We start from the raw sequence: 17,177 nt of genomic DNA on the forward strand, positions 1-17,177 counted from the left end.
ACTTTCTTTTATTTCACCCATTCAGGACACGCCCTCTTAAAACGCCCGTTTAGAACATCATCCCGTTTATCTCATAGTCGCCCCTTGGCGGCGATAAAGTGCCGGACGACGGCGATGAGCAGCTCATTCTTCCCCCATGCCATAACACTTTGGAACGCACTCCCGGATCACATTGTTTCGTGCAGTGATCGCAAAATATTCCGCGAAAAACTAAACGATTTTGATAATACCAACATAACCACATGAATACCACATCTATTTATTTATCGCCTTGTTATTGTGTATATGTTCCGCCTTCTTCTTTTTTGAAATTTTCTTTTTATGTACCTATTACAACTAATGTGCACTTTATTATGTAACTTTCTTATGAAGCTGTTTTACTTTGATACACGCCCCCCCTTATGTAATGCCTTCGGGCCCTTAAGGTTGAATAAATGAAATTAAATGAAATGAACTTCATCCCGAATGCTGAACAGCGTTTTTAATGGTAAGAACTATAGAGGGAGGCCACTCGGGCAGGTCGAGTGTTGGACAGTTTCTCTTCAGTACCGAAACAGGTCAGGTGTGCATCTTGAGTGAAGCAGTTATGGCGTTTGCGGGAGATCGATGTTTCGCCCACAATACGGAACTACGCACCTCCCTCTATAGCATTCTTTTGCTCTTGCATTATACAGCAATAACACCTTACTACATATTAGGCATCGTCCTGAAATGGCTGTCGACCGGCTGGCCAAGCTTCAGCGAGCCGCTACAGTGCTATTATATTTGTGGCATAACGCATATTTATGTGCACCGTTGAGAGTTGCGTTGCTCGTCAAGGAAACATGACTTGTCAATGCTAGCATCGAGAGAGTAAACGTCATTTCTCTCCTTGAAACGCAGTTATCATGACGGACTTCGCAGACCCAGATGTCACGGCAGCTTCATCAGCGGAGCCCGTGCAACGATACAGGATTCCTCTTGCAGACCTCGACTGTTTCGTCAGTACCTTCACGGGAACGGTCATCAACTACCGCATGCCTTGCACAGCAGCCGAGGGCCGATCCTGTCAAATCCTCAGCAGCCTGTCCGTTTGGAACGAAGTATTGTGCCAGGCGGAAATAGAGTTAAAACAAGTGCCCAGGACGCCTGGCCACCTCGCCGTGACGATCATCGATGGCACGTTCGTACGAGACCACTCCGCAGAAAATCTCCATCGCGCCGCCACCCTGCTCTACTGGCTCTTGACGGGGCACCGTTGCATCACGGAGGTCGAGTTGAGTTGCGGTAGGCTGAATATTTACGAAGGACTGCTTTGCGCTGCCTTCCAACAAAACACATCCGTGAGAAAGTTGAATCTGCGAGAGACAGGCAGCTTGGGACCGCACAAGGACATCTGCATGGCCATCTCCTCCATGACGCGCCTCGAAGAGCTCGCATGCGACACGCGTTCACAGTGCAGAGAAACGTTTGCGTCCGTCCTGTCGATTCTCGTTCGCACAACACAGTCGCTGAAAGTACTGCACATTGGCAACTTGCCCATCATAGGAAAAGATGCAATCATGTTTTTGACGGCCCTTTCGGGAAACTCCACCATTGTGGACATCTCCCTTAACAGTGTCGTCGCGACAGCTCGTCGGTGTGACAACACCAGCCCGTTCAGGGAATACGTCACTAACACGACCGCGTTAAGGAAACTTGCAGTCTCTGGCCGCTACGGTACATATCCAAGGAACAGTATCCGGCAGGTCCTCTTCGGTCTTCTAGAAAACAAGGGGATCTCCTCGGCACACTTTAAAGACGCTTGGCTTTGTGCAGAGAGTTCAAGACTTTTAAGAAAAATACTTCAACAAGACAGGGTGTTCTTAAGCTTAGAAGTTAGTTTTGAAAGCCGCCACCGGCTTGTCGAGCTGGGAAATACTTTGAACAGCTTGCTGGTTTCGTTGAAGGAGAACGAAACAGTGGAGGAACTTACCTTATCATCCTATATGTGGAATTCAAAGCAGTGGGGGAGCTTCTTCTTGGCCTTGCGAAGCAAGAGAAGGCCAAAGAAGGTGACGATAAGAGTACCCTTCTCTAGTGCCTATGTTCTACAGGGTCTTTGTGAAGTAGTAATGGAAACTGGAGTTGAAGGAAAGGTGTTCTTTGAAAACATGTCCGCAAGGGATTATTACGCGGGCGACAGTGAGATCCTGCAATGCAGGGCGTTCTCAGAGATCAGCTTGAGTTTTTTTGATGCGACGGGGCGCCAAACGTTTCGAAGCATCGTGCAGACGCTGCCCACTTTGAGCCACATCACCACGGCGATACTAGACATCGACGCATCATACTACGACGGAGCGTTAGCGTCAGCACTCGGACACTACATAGGCTCGACGACGACGTTGCGGGTGCTTAAGCTGACAGTTTATAGCTGCGAAGTTGCGCAGCGTGCAGATAACCTACACTGGACGCCCATGTTTGAAGGACTATCAAAGAACGGGAGCATAAGAGTCCTGGATCTGCACCCACTCGGCGTTGGAAACAAGGACGTCGAACTGCTTGCCGATGCAGTGAAGTCCAGCAGGAGCATCCGGCGGTTTTCCTTTCGGGAGGTGGGTAACGCCACGGTATTTCTGCGAAAATTTTCTGTGGACATCGACAAGAACTACGTTTTGCTCGACTTCATGATCCCCGTCTGCATGGAAGAGACGTGGTTTCGTGTCCAAGAAGTGACGCGCCGCAACCAGAGCCTCGTGGCGCTGGCATCCTATTTCCGGCCTGGGTTCAACTGCGACAAGTGAGTGTGTAGTTGTATCCGCTATCACGGCAGAGATCAATTCTGCCGCTATCACGGCGGAGATCAAGCTAGGAAGTTCGTCTGAACATTTGCGACTTACCTTCAATACGGTAGATCGGTGAAATAGAAGACAGCGGAACGGTGAAATACATCTAATGCATTGAAATATCATTCTTATACAAAAAGCTAAGGACACATCTGATATTCTAAACGTTAAGTGACTGATCAACTGAAGCGCTTTGAGCGGACACATAATGTTCGCTGCTGACTTCGGTTAACCCCGCAGTGACCCCCAGCTCAGTTCGGCAGATTTGAAAACTGAAAAAGTCGGTACGTTCTTATCTTGTGATTTACGTAGCACTCAGCAAACACGAGTTGACTAAGTAATGGCAGTTGTGCTGTCATCCCCTATGCAGAGAGGCAGGCTCATGGCCTAAAACGCACTAGCATAGTGATACGAGGTAGACGATTTTTCCTCGACCACGCAATAATGTCGCGCATATCTGCACAGTGACAAACAAAAAGTTCGGTGGGAGAGAGGGGATGTAGGACGCGTTGTTCAATGCGAGTTCAAATTCTTGGAACGTGAGGTAGGTATTGCACACCAAATTCCCTTCTGTTATGGCAAAGAAAATGCGGGACAGAGTGGAAGCCGTGCGAATTTTAAGATGCAAAGAACAGCAGCGCTCACTGTCCATCCGAAGGTCATCCTTACTTCCTTGGCGCTCACTGCAGTGAATGTACCCGCTCGCCATTATTTGAAGGCACAATGCTGTTTTCTCACCATCGACCAGAACTTGCACGCGTGCTGGATGCCTTAGATATCGGGACGAAGGGGATGGCTGCGCTAGCCAGACATGCCTTTCCATAAATGACAACGATTATACGCACGTACCTTCCCAGCAAGGGTACACATTTAATGGTCTCTTTCATGAATTTCACGGTGATGCGACGTGTCTGCTTTGTCAGATGTTCCCAGAGTCGGAACATATACGTCGGCGGCCTGTGCACATCCTTTGCTGTCGTTTCGTTCGTGTTTCGCGAGCTCTACGCAGATCGCAAGAAAGTTATGATGCGCAAGGATTCTGAGTTAGGCGCGAGAAGCCTAGCACGAAGTCTATATAAAGTTACTTTGCTGACACACTGCAGGGAGCTTACGTTAGTGCATAGTTCAGAAAATCACTTACTGATATCTGATATGTGTACTAATTAGGTTTTTGCTTAAGTAACATTTAATTTTTACAGCACGAATGTGCTCTCCAAGGGCAGTACCGAATAAAAAGAAATCGTTTCAGTTTTGCTTGATGTGCAATGGTGTTCGGAGTAGCAGACATTAAATACAACTTGTCATGTGTGCCTAGCCGATAGTGTATCGTAGCTTCTAAATCAGCGTTAGACCCCATTTCATTCCCATTCCTGATAATTACGAGGAAATCTGTGGATCCTGTGAGTGTAAATTCTAGGACCATGTGTATTTTTCGACAGGCGCGTCGCCGCGGCCCTCGAGCGTGTCGTGCACCACCCAGCGCTCGTCGCGGAGGTCGCCGAACTGACAAGCGTCAGTGAGGCCGAGGCGTCGGACGCGATTCGAGCCGCTGTCCGGACTTTCCAAGGCCTCCACGACTTCATGCGAATCACGGGCGTCGTGAGGGAGAGAGTCACGTGTCACCCGAGAGAGGACGGGTCTACGCAGCTGGATGACCTCAACGATGACTGCTGGCGTAGCGTGAGGCGCTACGTCAGTCTCGACGACGTCCGCGAGTGACGACCACTTCGGCGCCAGCGGGAACCTAACGAGTTTGCAGTTCCGTACGGTTTGCAAAATGGTGCACCAAGTTTTTTTATAAGCAAATAAAGGGTGTGTGTGTGTGCATGTCACAAATCAGAAACGGTGCCTTTGCTCAAGACATCCACGCGGATGCCAAGCGTGTCGCTGGTTCACCCGTTGAACATTCATTTCGTTTTGATAATTAGTAAAAACGAAATTTTATACCACGTCATCTTTAATTTTTTGATGCAGGGATTCACATTGCCCGGGCCAATTGGTGCGCAAATGTTTAAAAACTAGTGCATGTTGTATTATTCTGTGCAGCCTTTCTAATTTTGACAGCTTTCAGCCTGAAAAAGGAACAGAAGTTTTGATTTTTCGTTTTGTTTAATAACTGAAAACATTATATTGTGATGACGTACCCTTGAGGGGGTGTTTTTTAATTGATGGCTACATTTTTGTTCTTTGTATACCCGACTTAAATTATACTAACGGTTCGTTGAACTTCTTTCACTATTTCGACTGTTGTACTAAGTATTCCTATGTGTACTCCTGTCTTAATGCATCATAATAAGCATTGAAGTTATCCTCCTCTGGCCTTTTTTTTGTATCGCTGCATTGGCTGACTGGATAGGCCTTCTGCTGCCGAGAACGAGGTCATTAGTTCGACTTCCAATTGCTGTGACCGCAAGAACAATCGGGTATTGGGCTTTAGGCGCGATATGAAAAGCTGCATAGTTTCAGAATTGATCCGAAAACAAACAATGTACGTCTTCCTCTACAGCCCTCACTTTGCTCTGGAATGTTGAACGCTATCACACAGGCCTCTGTGCCCACACCCACGGTGGTGGCTTAGTGGACTATGATGCTGCGCCGCAAAGCAAAAGGTTGCGGGATGGAATCCCGGCGGCGGCAGCAGCATTTTTATGGGCGACGAAATTCCCGGAGTCGCTCCACTACGGCGTGCCTCATAACCAAATCGTGGTTTTGGCACGAAAACCCGAGAATTTAATTTCTTCCTTTGTGCCTATGTTGAAAAATATATACGAGACTAATAGCGGGGGGCGACTACTCAATAAACTGCCGAAGCTTATCGCCTCCCTCTCGTCAAGGCGAATTCTCGCTACTACACATTTGTTGTAAGTTAAGCAAATTTGGAAGGTGGGCCTCTTCAGGACCATCTATTACAATATTAAAAAAAGGAACATTACAGAGAGGGAAAGAAACTGACAAGATAAAGAATACTAAGCACTTCCTGCACTAACACACATCACAAGCTTGGAAATAGCATGACCACGAACACTGGAGCTATAGAGTGGCGCACTATGAAGGAAAATAACAATGAAGGAAAATAACAATGCAGAACTGGTCATCAGAGAGATAACATGAAACCTATATCCAGGGGTAGTTTGTGAGTTCCTTATCGCATGAAGGGTTACAAGGTAGGTATTATATAAAGATGCTACCCTGTAGCTCTCGCATGAGTTGTAAGGAGTTTCCCTATGTTACGTGCTTCAATATAAACGTAAGAGCACGTGAATACAACGAGAAAAAAAATGTTGGTGACAGTACAAATCTGTATTTTCATTGATTGAGTAAGCATGAAAGCATGAAAGAGCCAAGTTTAGTTACATAACTGATAAGTGAATGTTTCTATGTTAGATCGGTCGGTAACTTATTCCAAAGCGGTGAAAAGGAAAATGAGCCTTAATTAGTACAAGCGTTCGCCACAACTAGCGTGAGTATGCAATAGTCACATAAGCGATCGCTGAAGAAGGGCATAAAATAATTTTTCTGCAATATTTTCTAAAGTGAAACAATAACATTATAATTATTGCAATCTCTCAAGGGTATTATGTTAAGCATGGGGTACGTTAATCTAACTCAATCCATTCTCTTTAAGTAGAGCATAGCTCAAAGCGCAGTAAATTGTGCAACGATAATAGCCAATAAAGTTGTGGGGTATACGTGAGTCCGTAAATAGTAATTGCATACGATATGTATGAACGTATGAAGCTAATATAGAGCGTACGAAGTGTGTGCAACGAAAAAAAAAGACATCTTAATTTATGAAGCATTGGGATTTACTTGCAGAACGTGAGTGCAATTTCTTGAATGTGTTTATGCCATGTAGTTGCCCGTCAAGCTAACCTCCTAAAAAATTTCGTCTCATTAACCCTTTGCAAGGGACAGCTGTTAAAGTTTAATCATGGTTCTTTGATCAGGCAGTGAAAACTACGTAGTTACTTTTCGCTATGAAGACAATTAGATTAAAGCCAGCGCGACAGTTTTCTCAGAGCAACATTATCTCTCTTGTAAAATTCTGTTTTCTCTTCGGCTGTTAAGAAAACATTTGTATCATCTGCATATAAGATGCAGTCCTCTGAAAGATAGTCGGGTAAAGCGCTGATGTATGCCAGAAAAAGGAAACGGCCCACCCTGGGGTATTTCGCTGCTAGTTATTTATAGTGAAGCCGCCACGTTTGTAGCTACTACGTACTGCTGACAGTTTCTCAAAAATGTGCTACTGAGGCTTAAGGGTGCGCCACAAATACCATATTTGTGAAGTTTGTTTCAGCAGTTTATTGTCGTTATCAAGATCAAAAGCCTTAATTAGGTCCATGAAAACGCCCATAGTTAATAACGCTCTTTGAATGTTTGCTTTAGTTTTTTCCCACGATTTTAATTAGCGCAGTCTCTGTCAACTGTGCTCTTATATATCCGAAGTGGTATTTTGTGTATTTTGTGTACTACGAGGAACGTTTATAAATGAGTCAGAAGTATTTTCTCACTAACTTTGGACAAAGGAAAACTTGGATGCTGGGGGGTAATTATACACATCCATCTTCTTTTATAAACACTGGTACAACCTTGGAAATTTGAAGTTGTTCCAGAAACCTGCCTGAGGGGAACAATTCATTAATAATATGAGGCAAGGGGCCACACAGGAAATCAAGTTATGTTTTAGCAAGGGCACAGAAACGCAGTCTAAGCTAGTTGATGAACACTTTTTAAAGGAGAGGATGACCTTATTAATAAACCTCATGTGGATCCGTCGGTTGAAGGAAGAAAGAGCTAGGACTCTTAGTTAATAAAGCAGCGCCTGATTGCGAAATATATCTATTGCTTGTAGTTAGAGTAGAAATTGTTGCAAAGTAAATATTTAAGCTTTCTGCAGTTAACGGAAGGGTCACCTGCTATTGGGCCATTTACAGAGATACCGCCTTTGCTGTTTCCACTGCACGTGTATAGGGCAGTGGAAAGCAACTTTCCAGGTTGCTTTGCATTTACAATGCACCTGCTTAACTTTTGTATCAAAATAACTTCGTTTAGAAATTCTAATTAGGTTTCTTAGTATTCTTCTTATAGGTCCTGCACTTGTTTTCTAAACTAACGTAGAGCCGTTTTCGCTTTCGTTTCTTGAACATGTCATGCTTCGTAATTTATTGACCTCAGAATGCCAGTTGTTAGGCAAGGTTGGCGCCTGACGTTTCACTTAGTGACTTTTGAAACACTGTCACCTAAATTCCTACACCTGCTAAACATTCTGACGACCTGCTAATATTTATTATCGGTTGTCACAGCTGAATGCTCGTGGTGCCAGTTTTCTTTCATTATCCAAAAATACTGTCATATTTGTATTTAATACGAGCATGCGAATGACTCGTGTTTCTACTGGGTGGGATTATTGCGAAAGCAGGAATGTAGTCTGTAATGGCAGGTGCTAATATTCTACTTCAAAATCTGGCGTCTGCTGTGCTTGTGATTATGTGATCTAGTGGGCTCGGTCTTGAGTTGGTGATGTGTATTGGCGATGTGATTCAATTGTTGCAATTCGCTAGTTAATCTGGGTATTTGCGGTTAGAAATATTGCTCTGATTAATGTCAATGGTAATGTAACCCACTGTAAGGATCTATGTAGCAGACTACGTTTTTAAAGCCACTTGTCTAGTTTGAATCGAAACTAATTTTTGTTGTCTTTGCGGTGACTTGTAAATCACGCCTACTATTGTGCTTTTGTTTCTACGAGGCACGAAGCTTTTGGGTGCATTTTCGCGTCGTAAGTCGATAAAATGTACTTCGCACCCCGTAGTCTGAAGAGCAATGTCAGTTACAATTCTGTGTATCACGTCATCCCTTACGTAAGGGGCCACATCGCCATACAGAGTTTCGTTGCTTGTAATACTGGCAGATAAACATCGCCTGCACGCAAGCTCCATTCGATAACCATGGAGAGGGTGTGTTTACACACGTTTTCAGATAACCAATTTTCCGATAAAGTGGTGAAGTGTGTGATTCAGTATTGCGCAAAGGTTCAACAATTCGTCGTAGTGCTTTTCAAGGTTCCTTATGTTCAGATGTAGTAATGGTAAATCTATTAGGAGATCTATAGCTAATGATAAAAAGCACAGATAAAACGACCAAATGGCTACGTTGATACATTTTTTTTCGTTGCTTAGCACTAAGGAAAGCAATGAAATGCAAGCCATGAAAAATCGCACGCGTTTTTTCGGGCCAGTGCAGTTTAAGGCTATTTCATTTATTTGCAAGCAGTGCCGTTGGGTACAATAATGGGGAAGCAGCACATCGTACCCTTCTCTAATTAGCCTACGGTGTTCACATGAGCAAGGATAATGCTCTACGAATAGGCATAGCCTGGTTGAACCGCCAGCGAGCTAAAGCCGCCTCCAGCGATTTAATGAGATGGAGTGATCGTGAAGAGGAAGAAGAACTATTTTCTGCAAGCTTTTATGCTATACGGCTCAGCGACTGCCATGTAATCTAAGCGGCTACCGGACCGCACTGAGAAAGAGAGAGAGAGAGAGAGAGAGTGGGACGGAGAGGGAGGGAAAGAGAGCCGGACGCCCGGCACTTGTCCTCCTCCACTCTCAGGTGAGGCGCGTTCGCTAAAAACAGCCGCGACGTAGCTTGAAACCCCGTCGCCCAAGTTTTGACGCCCAAAACATTTTGCGCGTCAAACACGCAAAATGCGGACGCCTCGTAACACAGTAATGCGCGTGGAAACGCGACGCGGTTAAACAAGGCTAATGTGACGGAGGCGCCGTTTCATCTTCGCGAAGTCACACTTTGCAGCTTGTTTGAATAACACATCTAGACAGAGCATTTTTTTGAAAACATGCATATTTATTTTTTGATAAAAAAAAAGCTTTAAGCGCAGCGAATGTGGCGTTTTTGTGGAGGAGTTGCTAGACGAGGCGGAAAAAACTTGCCGATAATAACGTGAACTTCAGAATAATAAAAAGATCATTAATAACTCCAGTCCAATCCCCCCATTCAGCGCAATAGTCGGCGGCGTCTGTAGCAGCGAAGAAACGGCACCTCACTTCCCATCGGCTGCGACGCCGCGTCAGGAGTGCGACTCTGGCTCGGGCTTGCTGGCTCGGGTATCGCGTACCGCTACAGAGTCTGAAGCACGTCTACATCGTCGGCGACCTCGGCAGTGGCGAAACGTGGCGCTCCACGCCGGTATATACGCCGATGACGAAGTAAGCGAGCGAAGAGGCAGGTAGCGTGATCCACCGTCGTCGTGAACTCTGCCCAATACGAGGCGGGCGGAACTAGCGTTAACGCAAAGGTTACTCGCAGCGCAAAACTCGAGAGGTCCGCTCGGCGGCGTTCAAGTGGACGTTAATGCTTTCACATTCCCAACTTGTAAGAAGTGATTAGACGGCCTCGGATTTGTTTTTCATTAGTTGAATTTAGGAGCAACTGTTTCAATAGCAAATTTTTAGCCACATCTATTCTTGATGCACCCGCGTTTTTTGTAAATTTCCACGTAATTCGAGATAATCATAACCGAATTTCAAACCTAAGGCGAGGCAATATTGGAGCCGAGTGTGGCGGGAGCTCCGTAAGGCACATATCATATCGTGTATGACATCAAAAGGAAACGCTCCGTCACAAAAAAAGAGTGGCGTAGGTTGAAACTGAATGTCTCAGGCAGCCGCGGCAGATGCTTATGCGGCACGCTTTGGCGGGCAAGTGTATGCGGTTGAGGAGGAGGGGAGGGTGCGCCTGAATTTGCGCGCGATAATACCTGAACCGGACTTTAGCCGGAACCGAGCCAGAATTGACACCGATATTTTTTGAACGTGCCTGAACCCGAGTCTAAACCTGAACCAAAAAAATTAGCAGAACCCATCTCACGATGACTGTCGACGTTAATGAGTTTATCACTGAATAAAGATATCCACACAATGTATCGCCCCCGTCGAAAGAAGTTGTGTACGCGGCGCGTACTGCAGCCGCACTCCTGTTTCCCGCTTGCCTGAGAACACTCGGCGCCATCTAGCGCAGCCGCCACGAAGCCTGCGAGTGGCCTCCGAGATCACGGGCCAACCCAACTCCTCTCTCGCGCTTCTTTCCGGATGCGCTGCGTCATCTAGGGGCGCAGTCGAGAAGCCCCCGCGTGGCTTCCGAGACGAGGGGCGCGGCGCACCGGTGCATACGAACGCTGAGAATTGTTGTCCCGCTTGCCTCAAAACTCAGCGGCACTAACTCAGTGCATTCATGGTGCAGCTCGCTAAAGCTTTGGCGTGAAAGGGGTTCATTTAAATGTCGTATATATACCGAGTGAAATTGTGGTGCAGCCTGCTCGTCTGTCGTGTTGCTGTCCTTCAGGAGCCCCTGTGACAGGGATTCGATCCCGTTCAGCATAGGAGAAATTTCAGGGTTCTTTTTCGTCATCCTAGAGCAGCACATGCCCGGTGACGCATACCTAATTATACCAAGTTAACGTGAAGGACGTCCACAGAGAAGCAGGGCACACCTACTGGCACCTTCCCAGTGACCCAATGACGTCAAATATGTTTATCGAAGGCCAGAACAGAAAGAGTGGCGCATAGCCAATCCTCCAAGTCGGTCTCAAAGAATGTCGTCCATCAGCGGCATCTACGCAGTCCCGCATCTACAGCGACCCATATTGTCGTGAACGAGGCTCGTTGAAGAGCCTCTTTTAAATATATGTGCACAGTTCCCGATACTCAGTGACCCAAATCGTCCCGATGGTTATCTCTCCGCGCAGCAGCCAAATGCGCTAACCATTCGACCACGGATTGCCCAGAGACCCAGGTAGGCGGGAAAACGGTTAGTACGCGTGCAAACATAGATAGTTAATTGGCTCCCGGAAAGTACATGAAACACCCTAAGAAAGCCAACGCATTAAATTATAAACAAGAAAGTTCGATGGTCGGCTTGGAACCTCGGCTCCCCAGCAGACAGGATTGATGGTGTTATCATTACACCACAGACGCATGCCCTGAAAAGGCGGAATAAGCTCGTGCAAGCCAGCAGTTGAGAAGCTTGGCGCGGAAGGCGCGTCGCGTGGCAACAATGTAATTAAGAGTGAGCGCGCGCATCCTTTAAAGGTCAACTAAGAAAACAATTACGAGAGCACGTGTGTCCCAGACATTACGCCTTGATATGCCAAGTTTTATTTTGGTTACGAGCTTAACAAGAACACTGGCAATACCGCCCGCTTCTTGGCTAATCTCTCGTAGTTGGTATGAGCCAATCTTTGACAACAACTAGAAATTCGCTGCGTGTCACTCGTCGTCATAGAGTTTCTCACTATATTGCTTAGGGAATAATCTGGCGCTGCTGCGCTGTAGTATGCATAGGAATGCCGGTATATTGTGACTTCGGACTGGCGTCGTTCTCGGAGAGCGAGGACACCTTGAAGCCGCGCCTGACAAGCACCGTTCCGTCTGTCATAATGATTCATTTTCTACTAAAACAGCACGTATATAAAAAGCTGTTCTAGCTTTATTATTACTCAAAAACGTGTTTTTTTAACTATGAGAACTTGTTATTGCATGTACAATTATATGATACGTAAAAAAAGTATCAGCGGGCAATATCCCTATCCATAGCATAGCCGTATCCATGTTTTTGACGAAGCCTCTTACAACACCAGCCAACACAAGCCTCGCAGACACATATACCATCATGCCCATGACGGAACAGCGCCGCTTCGGAAACTCTCATAGACGGTACTGTGGTAGATTATGGTACCATAGACGGTACTCCGGTACATTCGTCTCTGTAGAATGAGGGCAGTGGCTACGCCACTGGCCACAGGCTACAGAGAGCCCGTGGTGCGGGGCTACACCAACCCTACACCTCATTACTTGGGAGTGCACGGTACACAATATAGAACACCCCGACATGAACACCACGAGGAATCAATGGGAGGCACTGCTGTTCAACTCGGCCCTCAACGACCAGCTCAAGCTGATCCAGGGAGCTGAGTAGAAGGCAAGAGCCAGCGGTGCCCTGGCCTAGGGGCTATCAAGGCAGAAAGCTGGGCTAGTTGGTGTGTCATCATTATTCGAAAGACTAGCGCAATATAGCAGGGACAAAGACAGAGTAGACGACAGGACGAGCGCTCGTCCTGTTGTCTACTCTGTCTTTGTCCCTGCTATTTTGCGCTAGTCTTTCGAATAATGAGGACTAGGGGCCCCTACCATTAGCGATTATTCTGATTATTATTTTATTCAAGTTTATCTTGCTCTCTCTCTCTTGGCCAATCCCCCGTTAGGGCCATAGCGTCAGGAATATATAAGCAAGCAGCCACAAGGATGTTTGCTCCGCTGTCCAAGAATTTTTTATAAACTCCAAAAATGTTTAAATTGTATATTCCAAAGGAAGAACCCCGCATTGACATATGCGCCAAGAATGGAGAGCCAATCAGGCAGGTGGATACTATTACAGTGCTAGGACTCCTCCTGCAAGCGAATGGATCTAATTGCAGGATGATATGACATATCTCTAACAAGTCAGAAGAAGTCATTAGGATTCTGCGTAGAATTTCCAACAAGCATAAGGGGCTAGGAGAAGACAGTGCCATAAGATTGGTACATGCATTCCCTTTTTGCCACTTCTCGTACGTGGCAGGCATGCTGCAATGGACACAGGCTGATAAGAACAAGCTAAACGCTTTAATCAGATGACTTATAAAGGCGGCGCTAGGACTTCCAATCAGCACGACAAATGATAGCTTATTGCGCCTAGAGCTGAATAACACGCTATAAAAGATATCTGAGGCTCAACAGGTGGGCCACCAGGAGAGACTAATATGGACACGACGTGGAAGGCGCTACTTTAGGAAATAGGCGTAGAAATTAACCACCACACCAACAAAGGAGAATTATTGACATGAGAGACGGAAGGCAAGGATCAAGGCAAACCCTTAAGACGTAGATCAACATGAGCGGTAGGCTGTGTTCGTTGACGCTGCGTGGGCTAAAAATAAGGATGCGTATACCTCCATTGTTGTATACACTCAAGATAGCACACGGGATGCCATCACCGTCTATACCAAAGACGCAACAGTAGCAGAACAACTAGCGATCGCCTTAGCCATCCGGGCTAATCGGTGGACACATATTTACAGCGACTCTAGAACAGCCATGCGCAGCTTTACTAACGGATATGTGACACAGATAGCAACAAGGTTACTAGAGAAGGTCAACAGTGAGATGATCGAAATCCGCTGGTTTCCTGCAGATAAGGAGAGGGGGGGGGGGAGTCCGAACTCATAAGAACTTCAATGAGGTGCCAACTGAAGCAGCACGAGGACTTCCTAGCCGTGCCCTTCAAGACCCAGCAACTTACACTTCACCCGCGGAACACAGGGATCGATTATTAACATATAACGAAATCATGAAGTGTCAAGGATTGGTGGTGTGGTAATTCGCACTCTCGGAACCGGAGGTGATGGGGCGACAACAAACCCACCCCGCGTGCGTTTATTGAGGGTTCTACTGCTGACCGGCGATCGACCGTGAAGCAGAGGCATGAGACGGGAGGCGACGTCGTACAACACACATTCAATTTAATAAAATAAAATCATGCGCGAGACATAATGAAAGAAAAAGAACATACAACTTCCAGTAGTGGGTCCTAGCTCGCGGAAGGCGTGCGGGTCACACAACACACGCCCTGACGCCGCTCGCGCGACATTAAGCCCACCACGTGGGAAACATTAACACTCGCGAAATAACAAAAAATCCGCGACACAAGTGAAAAATATACGCGACAATAAATACGGCAAACACAACACTAACAGAACATACAAAAATTAACACGCGATGGATAAAGAAATGAAATATTAAACGCGATTAGAAAAGAGAGTCCGGCGGAAAGTTCTGAGAGCGGCCTGGAACACGAGGCTTATCTGGGGCGTGCTTGCCGAGATCCCGATCTGAAGAGCATCGGGCTGCTGGTACCTCGCTGCCGAAGATCCTGACGGACTTGCACCGTCTGTCGGTCGAACGGCGACGACTTCGGCCTGGAGGTTTAAGCCTGCCGACCACATCTTTAGCTGTCTCCCGGTGCACGACCCCGCTCCTTCGTTTTTCAAGCTGCTGTGCCGGCTCGCCGAGCCCCCTCGTCCCTCCGCCGCGGTCAGGCGACACACGTGACCAAACAGGTCGTGCGAGCTCGGGACAATGGGAAGCTCTCTTCCCCATCGCTGCGCAAGCGGCGTTGCTGTTGCTGCGGCAATGGCGGCCATCTTGAGAGGGGCGCGGGCATGCACTCTGTGACACGAAGCACTATTATTTAAGCAGAAGGAAATACCCAATGGCACACGGTAAGAACCGTGTGGCATTGCAGAACCCAAGCGGTCCCATTACGTTTGCTACAGACAAGGACATACCCAAGTCCAGATTTTATTAAGAGGATCTATCCTGAGAGGGAAACTCAAACCAATTGTAATAAGTGCAATGGCATCATTACTCTTGACCACATGCTTTGGCAGCGCCCTGCGGTCTTCACAGACTGTAACAAGGAACAAGAATGGTGGCGGCAAATGCTACACAGTGAATCACTCTCTGACCGATTACGGACAGTCCAGAAGGCCCGCCATGTGGCTGAAGGGCTTGGCCTGACAGTCACAACGAGGGAGCGGCCCGCGACAACCTAGGGTTGACCTTCGGGACCCAATGAACTTCTTCATACCTTACCATATATTTTCTTTTCTTTGTGTACTTTTGCTGCGAAAGCATCAAACGAACCATTGAGCGAAAAGGTCGAAGCCGATAGCAACGAAACGGCGCCTAAAGTACCATTGGCTGCGACGCCACGTCAAGAGCGCGTCTGAACGGAGTAGAGCGGGCGGATCGCAACACCTGCTGAGCACTGGCGCGCCAGATCTTGAGTGAGGGTTAGACGTCATCACCGCGACGCCACGTCACCAGCGCGCCTCGATGGAGCAGATCCGCGGCGACACAACGCCTCGGTGCGAGACGGGTTGTCGCCGGCGAGTCGGTCGCGTGATGCCGCCATCTCGCTCTCGGAAGCCGGCGCGTGTAAAGCCCCTAAACTTCGTAAAGTAGCGAAACGTAAAGTAGCGTAAAGTAGAATGCCGCCTCCTCCTCGCGTGCTCTGTCCGAGGCCAACGCCACGTCGCTATTGGCCTAATAGGATCACGTGGGCCCGCGCGCCTTGCTTCAGCGCCATTATCGCTAGAGAAGCATCTACGGAGTGGCGAGGAGCGCACGTTGGCGCCGTTGCTACGCTCTAGCGGTATAGGTGGCGCCACGATCGAGGACGGAGCGTGAAAGAGAGGTGAAACAAGGAGGAATGAAGGCGGAGGAGGAGAGTGTCGCTACTTTACGAAGTTTAAGGGCATTTATTCTCTCTTTCTCTCTCTAGCCCCCACGAGGCTTAGCTGCTGCGCGCGCCTGCAAATCTTGGTGGCCGCTGCTGCTTCCTCGGTCTCTCGTCGCCACAGGACGTCGGTGCCATGCGGCGTCCTTGATTTCGCAGCAAAATATCACCCAAATGATTCCAGTCTACGTCCAACATGCGAACTTAGAAATTACACACATACGCGCACGCACGCACGCACACACACACACACACACACACACACACACACACACACACGCACACACACACACACACACACACACACACACACACACACACACACACACACACACACACACACACACACACACACACACACACACACACACACACACAAAATCACCGCCCCATCCAGTCCATGAAGATGGTCGAACAGCGAAGCTACGTTAGTTACTCCGAGTGTTACACCATGCCAGTTAAACTTCGTAAGCAGTCTATATTGTAAATCTTTTGTTTCACCATTCTTTCACCTCATTTTCGATTTTGAGTGCTTCGCGTGGTGAGCATACGATGGGCGCCAAGGAGCCATCTGTGGTTTAAGCTGCGGAAAAAGACGACGATGTTCGAGCCATTGCTGATGATGATAGTTTTAGCAAACTCCGACAAGGACGGCACAGGGTCAGCATGAACACCTTCGCTGTAAAAAAATAGCCGTTACCAACTGAATCGCAAAACTCGATATCATACCTCCCACCAAAGCTCGAAAACATTACTAGCTGTGCAAAAGTCGAAGGACGGCTCAGCCGCACTCAATTGGACAATAATGCCTTCGCACTCACAACTCATAAGAAGCGCTTAGGTACCCTCGTAGTTTTTCAATGAATGGCTATCCGTTCTTTCTGCTATTATTTTTATTTTAACAGGTAATTTCACCTTCTACAGCACTAAGTCTAATGAAACATTGGAATTTTATTTTTCATTTTAAATTGGAATAATCCACCTATTTCTTGGTCAATCCCCCATAGTGGGTAGGAG

At 47.2% G+C, this 17,177-nt stretch overlaps 1 protein-coding gene across 1 annotated transcript in view; it reads left to right on the top strand.

The window, feature by feature from the left end:
• The window catches only part of LOC135915170 (uncharacterized), a 70,136-nt gene extending 65,489 nt beyond the window's left edge, over positions 1 to 4,647 (top strand). The window contains exons 2-3 of the mRNA XM_065448211.1: positions 883 to 2,758; positions 4,244 to 4,647. Of these exons, the coding sequence (XP_065304283.1) occupies positions 888 to 2,758; positions 4,244 to 4,523 (2,151 nt within the window). The 5' untranslated portion in view covers positions 883 to 887 and the 3' untranslated portion in view covers positions 4,524 to 4,647. The remainder of the gene's footprint in view (positions 1 to 882; positions 2,759 to 4,243) is intronic.
• Positions 4,648 to 17,177: the final 12,530 nt, after the last annotated feature.

This window comes from Dermacentor albipictus, chromosome 8 (genome assembly GCF_038994185.2).
Source record: "Dermacentor albipictus isolate Rhodes 1998 colony chromosome 8, USDA_Dalb.pri_finalv2, whole genome shotgun sequence".
NCBI classification, from domain to species: Eukaryota; Metazoa; Arthropoda; class Arachnida; order Ixodida; family Ixodidae; genus Dermacentor; species Dermacentor albipictus.